At 37.2% G+C, this 15,528-nt stretch overlaps 1 protein-coding gene across 10 annotated transcripts in view; it reads left to right on the plus strand.

Annotated features, from left to right (window-relative positions):
* LOC105487894 (LIM domain binding 2) overlaps positions 1-15,528 on the plus strand; it is a 394,665-nt gene that overhangs the window by 299,202 nt on the left and 79,935 nt on the right. For all 10 annotated transcript variants that reach the window (XM_011751540.3, XM_011751535.2, XM_011751530.3 and 7 more), the window contains exon 3: positions 8,535-8,707. In XM_011751540.3, coding sequence (XP_011749842.2) covers positions 8,535-8,707 — 173 coding nt within the window. The remainder of the gene's footprint in view (positions 1-8,534; positions 8,708-15,528) is intronic.

Raw genomic sequence — 15,528 nt, forward strand, 5'->3', positions numbered from 1 at the left:
CAGCTGGACCCCGTCTCTATAAAGAAGTAAAAAATTTAGCCTGTCATGGTGGCACCCGTGTTCTCAGCCTACTTGGGTGTCTGAGGCAGGAGGATTCTTTGAGCCCAGGAGTTCGAAGTTACAGTGAGCTATGATCATACCACTGCACTCCAGCCCAGGTGGCAGAGTGAGACCCTTTCTCTAAAAGAAAGAAAAGAGAAAAACTAGGGAATTTTTTAAAGATAAAAATAAAGATTTAAACAACTGGACATGCATTTCATATTCCTTTATAGGAACATTGGATATTGTAAAGATGTCAACTTTTTCTTAGTACATTTAATTTAATTTGAATCAATCTCTCTCCGTGTTTCTTTTTTGAATTTAACATAATTACTTTAAGATTCATATGAAGAATAAAAAACAGTACAGTTATGACAATGCTGACATAAAAGAGTAATACAGAGGGCAAAAATAAATCTACCAGATGTAAACTACATCCTAAAATTTTAATAACTAAAAGGATATTGTACCATCATAAGAAGAGAGCAAGAGCTCTGTGTAATGGAGTAGCTTATCCAGATGAGATCTTCCAAGGCATAAATATGTAACATCTGACCAAGGCAGCAGCCTAGATGATGGAAATATACCACCTTCTCTAACTAATGCTGTTGCTTCTCCCGGGACCATTCTCTTCTCCCACCCTCTGTGCCTGATTAACGTCTCTGTATCCCTCAGCTTGGGTCTTTCTCTGACACCTCACTCTTTCCCCATGGACTCTGTACTATCTTTATGAGCCATTAGTAACAGAGCATGGACTTATTATGGAAGTCATTAAAGGACTTCAATTTCATACTTAGGGGGTGCTTGATTCATACTAAGAAGTCCAGTTAGAAGGAGGTCTCCATTGCTGTGGACTTCTCCTGTACAATGTTATTGTCTGTACTTTGGATCAAAGTCGAAAGAGTTTTGCCACCATGAAAGACACACATCTAGAATAAATAGACCATAGTATCACTGACAGAATTAAGACCCAAAATAATCTGAATATGTCGAAGTACTGGGTTCAATTAAATGAGATGAATTCTATCAGATTTACATGTAAGCTCCTATGACTTGGGACCTATAAACTCACACATTTATTGCATTGACTCATTCATTATTGTGTGTTAGACAATGGGGAAACAGGAGAGACAAGATGGAGCCATGACACACTTTTAATTGGTGAATTAATGATGCTAAGAATTGCTTGATCAAAAGCTCTGTAGCAGCAGGAATGGGGTCTGTCTTAGTCATCTTTGTTTCTCTAGCACTTAGCACCTAGTGTGAGATAGGGTGACTGAAGTCTTGGTCAAGTTATTAAAAATTTGGTAGGTAGAAAGTGGAAGAAAAAATGCCTATTAAATTTATAAGAGGATCAAAAATTTTTATGGCATTTTGAGACCATGTTGGCAGCTGGAAGTGCATTTAGGAAAAACAGAGTAAATTATATCATTGGCTAAAATCTTTCAATGTCTTGACATTGCACTAAGGATAAAATGGAAGCCATTTGCCATGGTTTAGAAAGTCCCACATAATCTGACCCTGCCTCTTTCTGTGACCTCATCACTATCATCTTGTTCTCTTTGACCACCCTCCTGCCACAAAACCTTCTTTCTGATACCATAACACACCAAACCCATTCAATCAAAATTCATTCCTGTCTTAGGGCTTTTGCCCCTATGGTTCCTGGGCCTGGACCTCTTTAATTCCAGATCTTCACATGGCTTTGTTCAATTAGGACTCATCTCCGTCATCACTTCTTCACGGCAGCCTTCCAGACTGGCCAATCTAAACTAGTTGGCCTTCCCGAGCCATCAGGTTTATTCTCTGTCTCCTTACTTGTCTATTTCTAGCACCTAGAACAATATCTGGCCTGTAGTAGTTACTTAATAAGTATATATGAAATAAACAAATCTTTGAAATAGCAAGACAGATCATCAGAGAGAAAATATTCAAGTAAATTAGTTTGGTTGAGAAAATAAGGCATATTAGAATGAAAGTTATGCCAATTTATAAAAGTAAAATTAATTAATTAATTCAACTTGCATTCCCTTCATCAAGAACAACGAGATCTACCTTGAACTAGTATCACCCCCATCACAGGTCAAGCATATTTTACTGCTATTGTTTTGGCTATATATAATGGTTATTTACTATAAATGAAATCATCAGTCTTGTTTATCTCACTCCTAGGACCATATTCATTTACAGGTCAGCATAATGCATTTACTGATTTCTGAATACAGATAAGTTTAAAGTTTAATGACTCTTGGTGTTTATTATGTATCTGAATAATAGAATTTCCATTTGGATTTTTGACATATAGCAGAACTGCAGTAGCTTTAGCAGAACCACATAAAACTACCCAGATTTAGCCAACAAATTTATCTGTTTTCATGTTTAGATACAAATTTTTTAAATCCTAGTATAGTAAATAATTTTAATATAATTAAAACGTTTGCCTAATTAAAAACATATGCTTGGTTATATGGTTCTCTCTTTTCAGAGTTGCAAAATCATCAGCTAAATAATGATCATATGTCAAATGGCATTAATATATTGTTAGTAACAAATTTTCCTCTTACTTCACATTTTATTAAAATCAGACTCTCAACCCCTTTTATTTCTTGGAAGCGAATTGTCTTTGAAACACATAAATTACAGGCATTTAAAATTTTAATTTATGCCCCCAAATTAAAAAGTCTCACATTAGATGATGTTTTCTCAAAAGACTTGTAGAACTTCAGAGCACTTAAACATAAACTTGAGAGTTGCAGTTTGGTAAGGGTATTTACCAAGAGCTTAGAGTCCCAGCTAGCAGACTTCTAGAGAGTTAGAAACTCTCAAAATAAGAAGCAATCACTATGTTGATTTCCCTAAAAGTATTTGTGTATGTCTATTTTACCACAACCTCACCAGGTTTATGTTTTAATCATTTTTTATTATTTTAACTTTGTATTTCAATAACTAGTTTGAATATTTTCCTCTGTGGTTATTTTCTACATGCAGTTTCTTTCACGTGAATTACTTATAAACATCCTTAAGAGTTTTTTTTAATGCATTTCATAATTACTAAAAGAGATAAAATGCTCTAAAAGGCAGACCTTCTGCTTTGGGGAGGATGCACAGTAGTTTATGTCTTCTTTATGATCTCCCAGCTTGTATTACACCATTTTGTTTCTAAATAAGGAAAAAAGTTAGTTAACATCAATGAATATCTGGTAGATAGCCTAATATCTACAAGTAATACCTACAAGAAAAGATAGAAGCTAGATCCTGCCTCCACCACACCATCACCCTATCAACTTCCATAGCAAGAATTTCTGGAGAGTAGGGATGGATGTAAACAAAACAGAACAACAGTGAAAATCTCCCTGAGGATCTTGAAGGCAGGGATCCACAGCACAATTAGCTATGAATAAAATCTTAGCTATTTCTGGACTAATCATATTTACCTATAAAGTGTAGGGTATAATTTAAACATTGTTTATACACATTTCAGCACCTGAATAATTTAATGTATGATTTTCTTTTATCTTTCATGAATACATAGATAAATAATGTATGGTATATTTTACTCACCTAACATCACAGAAAATCTTCCTGTGTTATCTGGCTCTCCACACTTCCCAACTTTTGGAGCTTTGATCTAAATGTGTTAGAAAAATACCATCGCCATTACAATCTACTATAATCTTAATCTCACTCCAACAATATTGAAAATATAAAAAATTAAAATCGCCGGGCGCGGTGGCTCACGCCTGTAATCCCAGCACTTTGGGAGGCCGAGATGGGCGGATCACGAGGTCAGGAGATCGAGACCATCCTGGCTAACACGGTGAAACCCCGTCTCTATTAAAAAATACAAAAAACTAGCCGGACGAGGTGGCGGGCGCCTATAGTCCCAGCTACTCGGGAGGCTGAGGCAGGAGAATGGCGTGAACCCGGGAGGCGGAGCTTGCAGTGAGCTGAGATCCGGCCACCGCACTCCAGCCTGGGTGACAGAGCGAGACTCCGTCTCAAAAAAAAAAAAAAAAAAAAAAAAAATTAAAATTAAAAAAAATTAAAAAAACAAAAGAAGACATAATCCTTTTCATAGGAGCACAATGTAGATTTATGTATATCAATATTTAAATTATTTTAATTCCAGGGATAAAAGTATAAATGTAAAGTGTAACTTTGACATGTGAATGTAACAGTATAAAATCTAAATAGATTTGGAACTGGTGTGGCTGTCGAGTTAGGTGACTGCTGAACCTACATCTGAAATGTTCACTGATTTAGTCATTTTTATCTGACTGTGCAATGCAGTGGCATGGTTGACTGCATTAAAAGAACTTGCTAATCTCAGAGCTTCAGAAATGATAAAATTGTACATCGAATTCAGGATACAGGAGATACTGATAAAGAGTTCAAAATCATAAATCCAGTTTTAAGCTTTATCAGCGATCACATCATGTTATAGATACTTAGATACTTGCTACCTCTCCTGATAGAAATGAATTTGAAAGGCAGGGACAAAAATCTAATTCAAATTCAAAAATGAATCTGAAAGAGAGGGACAAAAATTTGTGTTTGCAGCATCGACCGTCGACCATGGAGCTTTATACCTACTCCAGGTTCAGTGAATGTTTACAGAAGAAATTGATGAATGATCAATAGAATGATTTCTTCAGGCGCATGGGATTTTGTTCTGGCTGTCTGTCCCATTCACTGCACATTATTTATGTATTGCACATTGCATGCGTGTGTGCACGGTGTATGCGTGTGTTTCTTGTATTTTTGATTGCTCTCCTTTGTAGAACAGAAGCTGTTGGCAAGTATAGTCTCTGTGGGAAGCAGAATAGTGCCCCCTGCAAGATATCCGGGTTTGAATTCCTGGTATCTGTGAATGTGACCTTACATGGCAAAAGGGGCTTTGCAGATCTCATAAGTTAAGGATCTTGAGATGGGAGATTATCCTGAATTCTTTGGATGGATTCAGCGCAATCACAAGGATCCTGAAAGTTAAGAGGGAGGCAGAAGAGGAAGTGAGAATGATGCCTCGCCAGGCCCCAACTTCCCCCTGTGAGTTTTGAAGATGGAGGAAGAGGCCACATGGAAGGTGTGTGAACATCCTCTAGATGATGAAACAAACAAGAAAATAGATTCTCCCTGAGAACTTCCAGAAAGGAATTCAGCCCTGCTGACAACCTGACTTCAGCCCAGCAAGCCCTATGTCTGATTGTCCGGACTATGAAATAATAAGTTTGTGGTGTTGTAGGCCACTACGTTGGTGGTAATTTGTTACAGCAACAACAGGAAACTAATACAATCTCTGACACCTTTTTAATCTCCTGCAGCTTCTAACACCGTGTGTTGCACGGAGAGTCAGTTATCTCTTGTAGCTGATCGCTCTCATCACTTCCTCTTTATTCTCTCAGTGTTTACTACTCTGTCCATGCCGGAAGAGGACTGCAGTGGTCAGGATTTCTCTATTTGCAAATGACAGAAATCCAACATGAACCAGCTTGAGCCAATTAAAAAAAAAGAAAGAAAGAAAAGGAGGGGCACACCTCACACAAGTGTGACCTCTGAGGGATGGCATTGGCTTTATTCCCAGCTGAGACTAGGGCCCAAATCAGCCCATGAAGCCTCTCTGTCAATTTGCTTTGCTTTTCTTCTGTATTCAGCCTCCTATATTTCCATGACTTGCAAGTTTTTCCTGGCAAAACTTCCCTCTTTCTTTCAGGGAAGAATTCTTATTTGACTACCTTTGTGGCTAGTGTGGTTGAAAATTATCTACTGATACATTAAAAAACACCCCAACACATGTTGGCTTAAAATACAAACATTTCTTTTATTTACTTATGATTCTGAAGTTTGTGCAAGGCATGTCAGGGACAGCTCGTCTTTGCTCCATGTGACACCAGCTTGAGGCAGCTCAATTGGAGCTCAAGGATTCACTTCCTGGACAGCTTCTCCCATGCAAGTTAGTGCTGTTTGTTGGCTGGAAGCTCAGTTGGGGTTGCTGGATGGAAGACTCAGTTCTCCTTCACATGACCTCTCCACATGACTAGGTTGGGCTTCTCATGGTCTGGCAGTCTTAGAGTAGCAGGACTTTGTATGTAGCAACTGACTTCTTCCTGAGAACAAAGTGAAAGCTTCCAGTTCTTTTAAAGGTGTAGCCCAAAACTGATACAAGGATACTCATGCCACATTCAATTGATTAAAGCAGATCACAGGGCCAAGCTCAGATTTATGGAGAGGAGACTGCATACTCAAGGGCGTGAATACCATTGTCATGGTTTACTGCGGCCACCGGACTGTGGGTTTAGTCTACTACGGTGGATAATGAACCTTTGTGACTAATCGTCTAAACAGGACCATGGAAAAATGGGAGGGCAGGCTCTCAAAGGAAACAGGACTGAAAACAAACCTCCAGTATCCATGGTAACCATTTCCTAGAGTGCTAGAAATTATTCAATAAAGCAAAGCTATGTTTCTCTTTAAGTGTATTTACAATATAATTTGTACATTTTCTGGATTTGGGCAAGTAATTAAAAACTTAGGTTTAAAGTTAAAGACTCTCAAACGTTTCTCCCTTTCAACTTCTATTTTACTATGAATGAAAACGATGGTGCTATGTAGCAAACAGTGATCTAAAGGAATTAACTTGTGCAGGATTCATGATAAATAAAGTATAATGTTCCTAATCCAATGGTGGTTATTTGCCATAACCTTTTTAATGTGACAATTCTTTGGCCTACATCTGCATTTTTATAGTTTGCATTTATTCTCAACAGTATGAATCCCAAATTGTCAAATTACTTAGGCTGATTTATGATAATTAGCTTTAAGTTAGAATATTTGAAATGCATTCAATTAATTTTATCTGTGTAGTGAAGTACAATACGGATTTTAGCATTACAAAGTTTTCTTTATAATATTAGCTATGCATTTGTTAAAGGACACGGTGGACTCAAATTACTCTCATTTGAATTTTATATTTAGAAAATGAGCATGCAGTATTAGAGATTAGGCAGTATTTAGAAAATGCATGTAGAAGGATTATCTAGGATGGAATCACTGAAAATCCTGGAATATTTAGCACACACTTGTTGATTGATTTTACCTGCAGCAAATATGAGGCAATAACAACTGTGTAAATTATTTAGAGACTAGTCATCTGTATGGGGATTCCTTAAAATCATTTCAGAAAACAATTTGGCAGGGTATTTCCTTTATACTTATTTTTTCCAAGTTCATGTACAAAAGAGATATAGATCCATACAAAATGGATTATCACTGATTCTTTTATAATGAAATTAAATATTTTAAAACATTCAAGTGACGATTGGGTGATCTTTCCTAGCTAAAGCTTTCTTCGGTAGTTTATTTATCTTAAACATTATTTTTGTCTTTCAAAGGGTAGTATATAGTGAATGTAAGAGATTTATTAAAAACCTTGGATTGCTTGAGAGTGCTTTAGAACTTTGCCTTAAAATCTGCACATAGGCAAAATTCCTGATATTATGAGTTGGGATTTTCAGTGTAAGAGGATTTCACATCACTGCTGAAAAAAGGGCTTGTTAGAGATTTCTAAGCGTCCTATGTCAGAAAGGCCCAGCTACTTACACAATCGCTGAAACTAAAATGGGGCAGGACCAGACACATGGAATGAAAGAGACCAATTTAGACCAAGTGAAAGGGATCAACTTCTCTTAAAATGAGCCTTTTATTCTAGAGAGATATCTTATACAGCTCCAAAAGCAGGTAGAATAATCAGCATTTACATAGTTATGGATCTCTTTGTATATGGAGATGGGAATTATTTTTTAAAGATTTCCATTGTTTAAAGCAGTCAGAGACATAGTGTTGGGAAGAGCAGATATTTTAGGTGTTTATAGACATGCAGTTAGAGACCCCAAATATTTACTTACAAGTCATGTGATCTTGAAACATTCAAAATAACCTCCTCACCCCCCCCCCCCCACCACCATAATAACATTTTCAGGTATCAGTCCTGCACTCTCTTGGGGTTGTTCTGAAGATCCAATGAGAGAATACCAAAATACTTTACACACTACAAAGCATTATTTATATTATCACTACTAATAATAAAAATAAAACATGACTGGGTAACTGGCCTATACATGATGCATTTAAAAAGTCCAAGTAGATTGGAAGTGTCTTATTTTTACAAACATGTTCATTCCAAAAGTATACAAGGTCCAAAGTAGTTCATGCGTTTCCCTCCTATTATTTTTAAAGTACTAACCCTTATTTTATTGACTTGCAGTGGACACAAAATCTGGAGAGATGACTGGACACATTTTTCCTGAATAGTTGGGGATTATATTTTATTAACTGTAACCCAGAAGGGTCACGGCTGTTTTTAAAGAGAAATTTGCCTCTTGCTATGGTTTCTTGAGATGATCAGTATCCGGTTTTAGGAGGTTTGGCAATGGTGTTGGGTGTGTGGGGCTGGTGGGATATTTTTGTTAATGGTTTGTTTCTCTGTGTTTCTCTCCCAGCTATCGGCAGGACCCTCATCCCCCGTTACTTTAGCACTGTGTTTGAAGGAGGGGTGACCGACCTGTATTACATTCTCAAACACTCGAAAGAGTCATACCACAACTCATCCATCACGGTGGACTGCGACCAGTGTACCATGGTCACCCAGCACGGGAAGCCCATGTTTACCAAGGTACAGGACAGGCTCTGTCACATGCCCGGCTTTTCCTACTCTGAGTGCATTAAAGAATAATAATTATGGTTTTCCTATGGAACCTGGGGCTGATTGCTCATCTCCCAGATACTTTCAACACCATGAGAGAATCTTCCTTGTCTGTGACATGGCTTGACTCTTGGGGTGAACACTGTTCTAAGATGTGTGCACGAGATACTGAGCACATGAAAATCAAAGAGGAGGGAGCCAAAAACTAAGAGGAAGAGAGGTTCTACTGCCTTTTAAATTTTAGTTGCTAGATTAGAATTGTTGTTTTATACAAAATATCTACTATAGCTGAAGGAACATATCCTGTTTTTGCGTGGTCAGCATTGTATTTGTGCTTTGTTACTGAAATAACTTTTTGGAGCTGAATTCAAATTTGAATAAGGGAAGAATCCTCTAACCATGACCCAACTGTAATCTGTAAAGGAACATAAAAACTTTAAAAAGTCAATGAAATTAGGGAATTCAATAAGCAGCTGAACAAGTATACCTATAAAAGAGTGAATGAGGGGAGGTCAAGTGTCAGGATCAGATTATCACAATGTTTGAGGCTGAATTCAAAGCCCCATGGAGGCTGTGAAATGAAAAACAGAAGAGACAGATCTTTAACCTCATCTTCTATACATTTTAGATCTACGATCCTTGCCCTACATAGAAAATTGACATATGGAGTGTTCCCTCTCACCAAAGACCTTTCTGGAACACTACAGATAATCTCTTTATGTCCTTTTGCAGGTAGAAAAATTAGTAAGAACAAATATTTAATCACAGAATCTGACAAACAGAAGTTTATTTTAATGAACACTAGTTCACTGCATTTTCACTAACACTCAACATGAAACTAATTTGTGATATTAATGATAGCAGCTATCTCTTTCAGTTCAAAACACAAATGACAACCCTCTATGCTTAAGAGAGGTTGAATCATCAGGGTTAACTGCAAAAGCCCAATGTATGAAACTGAAGATGTTATTACTTATGCAATTTTGCTGCAAGAATAAAAATATATTTATTTATTCATTGATCTTGTTGGTATAGTTTCATCTCTCCAGTACCCATGCTGGTGTACAAAACCAAAGGCAAAGGAAATGGTTATAAAATGCAAAAACAAATCATCAAATACCATTGATTCTATGGCATCTTAATTTTGTCAGTAGACTTTTTAAAATGTAGGAAAGGGTAGGGTTTTTCTTTCTTCCTGGTCTAAACAGGCAGAGAGGAAAGTTGTCATTCAGAGACAAAGAAGCTTCACACTGGATGCAGAAGTCCTGGCTGGCAATAGACTTTTGCTACATGGAAAGTAATGATCACCTGAATGATGGTTTAATCTGTCCATGTCTCACTTCATTCTGGAGATGCAGAACATTTACATAATCTTGTAGATCAGAGGGACATGGAAGCCATTCATTTTGCGAGCCATTCATTTCTAGTGTTACAAAGTCTTAGCACTGCAGAGAAAGCCTTTCTCTGCTGCTTCCTTATTGTTTGTTTTTTTTTTTTCTTTTTTCCTCTAGGCTTAGTGTTTATTTTTAGGTAATTCAAGAGAAACATACCAACTCCTTATGCTGTAAGGGGGAAAAAAAATCCATGATAATTAAATTAAAAGCTTTGCTGTAATTAAGGAGTTGCTTCCAAAGCCAGTAGCCATTGAAAATAAAAATGCATTTTGTCGTAGTCCTTTTATATATTTACTCAGTTTCTTTCTTTCTCAGGCCAAAACTGATTCATAAATGAACATAGCTTCTCTGAAGGTTTAGTGCTGAACATTTGGGACTTGTTTTAGATAGAAAAGAATCCCATTCTTCTGACAAATCGATAAAGTGTTATTTTCATTCAAATCCAGAAACTAGGGTTTTCCTGTGTTGCATTCTTTCTTATCCTGAAATTTTCCTCTCAGATGGTTGAGTGGTTTGTTCAGGTGTCTAAGGCAGTCACCAGAAAGACCTGAGCACTCCCCTGCACACAGCTCCCTTGCCCCAAGCAGCAATTGTTTGGACCACCCATCTGACGCGACTCCAAGGAAGTATATTTGCCGACTTTTGAAATGAATATTTCCATACCGTGATGAAAAATATCACTTTCTGAGAAATGGAGCTCAGTTACGTGGACTTAGTCCAGATGCTAATTATGCACATTTATTTTTAGGAAATTTTAAAGGATCCATTTTTTTTCTTTTTTTCCTCTCTCGATTTTTTGGTTTTTGTTTTTTTGCTCCTTGGTGATTATTATAATACTCAAAAACCTTTCCAATATTATTGTTCTTATATTAATTAAAAATAACTCATTTACATGTAATAAAATATTATGACTGTTTACTACAAAACAGTGGGCTAATGACCTTTCAGACCTTTTTACAAAGAAAAAGGGTCCAGAAGCCAATGCTTATTTTTAAAGGGAAGCCTGCTATTAGTACTTAGCATACTGTGTGCAGGCAGCATCGCAGTGTTCTAATTTAGGCTATCAATAAACTCTCATTCCCCAAATAGCATTTGACCCAGTGGTTCTGAGTTGCTTTTATGAAAATTTGGTCAACTCATGATTCAAAAATCAGCTGCAATCCTAATCAACAGAAATATTAACTATTCCTCGGGAGTATCATGAGCATTTTGCAATTTCCTGATACCAGGAACATTATCGATTATGGATAAATGTGTAATTAGAATTTTAAAACACACATTATAAAGCCTTTCTTTTGTGTTTTCAGTTTTTTAATAAAACAGAAAACAAGGTTTCATAATCAGAAGAGCAGACACCAAGGTTTTCAGAATTTAAGACTCCGAGTAATATTTATATTTGAGGATGTGAACATGGGTGGATTCTGGGGAGGAACACTTTCTAGGGTACATTCTTGGGGTTAATTTTAGATTTTACAAACCGCAACAAAGTTCTGGCCATTACTGGACACGCTTATCATCTCTATAAAGATTGGTTTATGTTTTCTCTGTTCTCAATTTGTTATTATGAAAGTATTTACTGCTACAGAGAAGTACCATGGAAGTGTACCCACCAGTTTTCCTATATGAATACTTACTTATGTCTTTGACAGTTCATCCTTCTTACCTTAGCCTGTATACCACATTAGATTTCAGAATTTCTACTCTTCTCCTGACTCTAACCAAGTTATAATATCAATGATCAGATCATGTGTATGTTTGTGTGTGTGTGTGTGTATATATATGTATAATGCATATGTATGTATTTACATATGAAGTACCACTAAGGAAAATACAATGAGCTTTGCACAACTGTTAATCTAAAAGCACTACTCCATGCATGCTGTTCCAAGCATACAAACTAAGAAAATTATATAAACACTCCCACTTAACAAGCACACTTGATTTCATCAAAGCTATATGAGAATCATTGTATTATACAGCTAAATATACAGTCAATATTGCGTTACAATTAGCCAAAGAAAGAAAAGGGTTAAAAAGCTACTGGTTAGTTTGAGAAATGTTCTTTTTTAGTTCTCTTGTTCCTGGCCTAGTCTCAAGCTAGCACGTGATCGGCTGAATGCCTGCCAGCCTCTTTCTTGTTGATCCTCCGGAGACCATCTGTACTGGGGGCATTGATTAGAGTGTGCCTGCTGGGATTACATCTTTTCTGTTGCCATGCCAACTAATCAGCTGATTTTGGTTACCACAGAAACAAAATGTCAGAGCTCACAGTACGGTAACATGAATTCAGCACAACAGAAAATGTTTTCTTAATTGGGGACCCTTTTGATTTTGGATTCCAAGTGAAAGGCATCTTTTTTTTAAAAAAAAAAAAAAGGCCGACTTCAGATAAAAGCTACATTAATTGTATTGATTAAGAGGAATGCACAGAATTTTTCTGAAGAGAGAATATGTTAATTCCCTTTTATAGGCTATGCCTGTTTTTTATAATTTCTAAATAGGAAATACATATATATTTTCTCTTATTTGCCTCCATTCCATTTGCTGGCTGTTGCATGTAAAGCAAATCACAAAGCCTTTGGTTTCCTTTAATTTCTATGATGGGTACAGGGTGTGGAGTGGCTGTCTAGGCCCTGGAAGGTGTGGGTGTAATTACTTGGGGAAGACCAGCCGTGACCAAAATCCTCCTCTGACCTTTCATTCAAGGAAGTCATTTATTTTTCCTTAAAGAAAACATAGTCAACTCAGATTTGATTCTAAGGATTCCTGCCTTGCACATGCTATACCCCAGTTAAACCCTTGGTTTTGACTGAAAATTAAAGGAGCCCAAGGCTTGCTGCAATTTTCCATTTGTAGGCCCATGACAGTTTGACTGCAAGAAAGGTCCCCAACTAGCTCACTCTGTTACCGTGAACAAAGGACACAATTTAACGTGACCTTACAGATGCTCCAATTGAGTCATCTGTCAGTAGGACTACATACATGCTTTCTCATTATGAAATTCTCTCCCAATAGAAGTAAACCAGACCCTTCACCTGCCCTGCATTTGTGGTTCACAAATGCAAAACAAATATACTAGATAATTTTTTAAACGCTGACATTTAACTAAGCTAGTATTTGTTTAAATATCCAATAATCTCCCCCTTTAAAAAGAGGATTATAGCATCCAAATATCCCTGTCCTGTTTTTGTCAAGACATTTCACTGTTGATGGCTCCCCATAGCTACCTCCCTTTTGTGAAAGCTGTCACCACAGGTGGCTTCTGTCATGCCGACACCCCAGGGGGAATTGTGTGGCTTAATCTCCATGCAACTCTTTTTAATGTCTTGGTAAATTAATTCCAATGTTGATGATGCTCAAGGGGAGAGGTTTGGGGACACTGAAGTCTTCTCCCATTTCTATGCACTCAACTCTCATGGCTGAGACACCAGAAACAAGGCTCTGAAGACTACACAGTCAAGGGGTTTCAAGGCAAGGTGCCCACATGCCTGAGTTTACCCACAGATCCTGCTAATTGGATCTGAAGCAAAGGTCTTCACCCAGATTATCAACAATTATCCCACAGTGTCTCTGAGATCTTTGATAAGACAAAGATGGCACACATTAACAGCATCTTTCTCGAGTAGTGTCCCATCAACACTTGTTAGTAATTCTCCTGTACTGGCATTTGACTTGGTGAAAGAACATGTTACCTTCAATTTGAGCGCATGGAATGCACCCAACCCAGTCCTGTGGACCAAGTTGCAGCCCAATTAGTGATGGTGTTTTGTATTAAATTTCCAAAGAAGAAAGTAATTATTAATATTTCATAAAAGGCTGATATAAATTGTTCACTATCTTCATGGACTGTAGTTTTACAAATACTTACATTCTTCAGTTAATTAATTTTTACTTATTCGTTTATTTGTTTTTGAGTGTGTTTTTTCAAGTGTATGGAGTATTGTATGTTTGTTTTTAGTCTAGGAAATCTTTCTCCAAAAAGCTTGATCAGAAGCCCAATGCAGTAAAAAACTGAAAAATCAAAGCTGCTCAGTGAAATCCAGAAAGTCAATGAGGATCTCAAAGCCGAGATGGAGGCCCAGTTCCTCCCAGCAGAGCCCCTGAGATGTCGCCACTAGTGAAGCCCTAGGTCTCAGGTGGCACACGATGACCATTACTGGTCTAGGGCTTTGTGTTTTCTTGGGTAGCATTCTTTTTATCTGCAGCGCTATCATTTACTGCTATCCTACTACATGCCAGGCAGAATTCCAGGTAGCCTACGTACATAACTTTATTTAATGTATTTTCCTAACATCCTTACCCAAGGATATTTCTATTTCCATTTTACAGATGAGAAAAACTGGAATTTGGGGAATTTATTAGATTTTCCCCAAATTTCCAGAATAAGTAAAAAGTAGAATTGGGATTCAAAACCAGTACCCTCTGATGCCAAAGTATGCACCCACTATTTTGTACTGCTTTCCTAGGGCAGAAATGGTCTGATTAATGAGTTGTAACTATTTAAACTGAACCAATACACTACCACCACTTCTAGCTCAGAGTTGACATAGGCTCAGTGGTTTGTGATTGCCTAGCACTTTCTTTGATTTCAAAGTTGTTAATAGCGAAAGGAATGGTAAATAAAATAGGAACTACATGCTAAAAATGCTATGAATATAAAAAAAAAGTTTAAAATGCTGCTCTGTCACTGATTACTCTATCAAGGAAGAGACCCTTCAAAATTCTATTATGTTTCATTAATTATATATATTTTTCTTAGAAAGATAAAGTGTCCCATCCCCCTAAGACTGGCCTTTTATGCTAGCAGAATTTATCATTGCTGATGTGCTGAGATTCAAGGAATATACTCTTGACACATGCCTCTATTTTCCACATGTCAGTAACTGATACTAACTGCCTTGGGTTAAGCATTGTCCTCTGGAATTTCATTTTCGAAATAAAAACTTCCTCCAGTTGGATCAAGTTGTAGTAACTTACACTTAACCATGAATGAGTTTATTGAGTACTTTGTCCCAGAGTAGGATAACCAAGATTAGAATAAGAGCTGAAGCCTCTGTGGTTGAAGGATGATGAAAGTGGAGGAAAACTTTTTGACCCAATGTCACTATAAGATGGGTTTTATCTCCATATTTACAGACGAAGAAACTGAGGGTCATAGAGTTGCAGCAGTAAATAGTAGAATTACTAGCACATCACGGCCAATAAGCAGCTGTACAGTCTCTTGAACCCACTGATTTTAGAGCTGACATTTGTACCATGTGCAGTGGACACATCACTTGTGTCACATCTTTACCAAGAGCTAGCACTGCCCAAGGACAGAAAGGGAGACCACGCTGAGTAGCTGATATGTGAGTTACAAAAAGTGGCTTTCACAAAGTGCATAATGAATGACTGTGT

Source organism: Macaca nemestrina, chromosome 3, assembly GCF_043159975.1.
Source record: "Macaca nemestrina isolate mMacNem1 chromosome 3, mMacNem.hap1, whole genome shotgun sequence".
NCBI classification, from domain to species: Eukaryota; Metazoa; Chordata; class Mammalia; order Primates; family Cercopithecidae; genus Macaca; species Macaca nemestrina.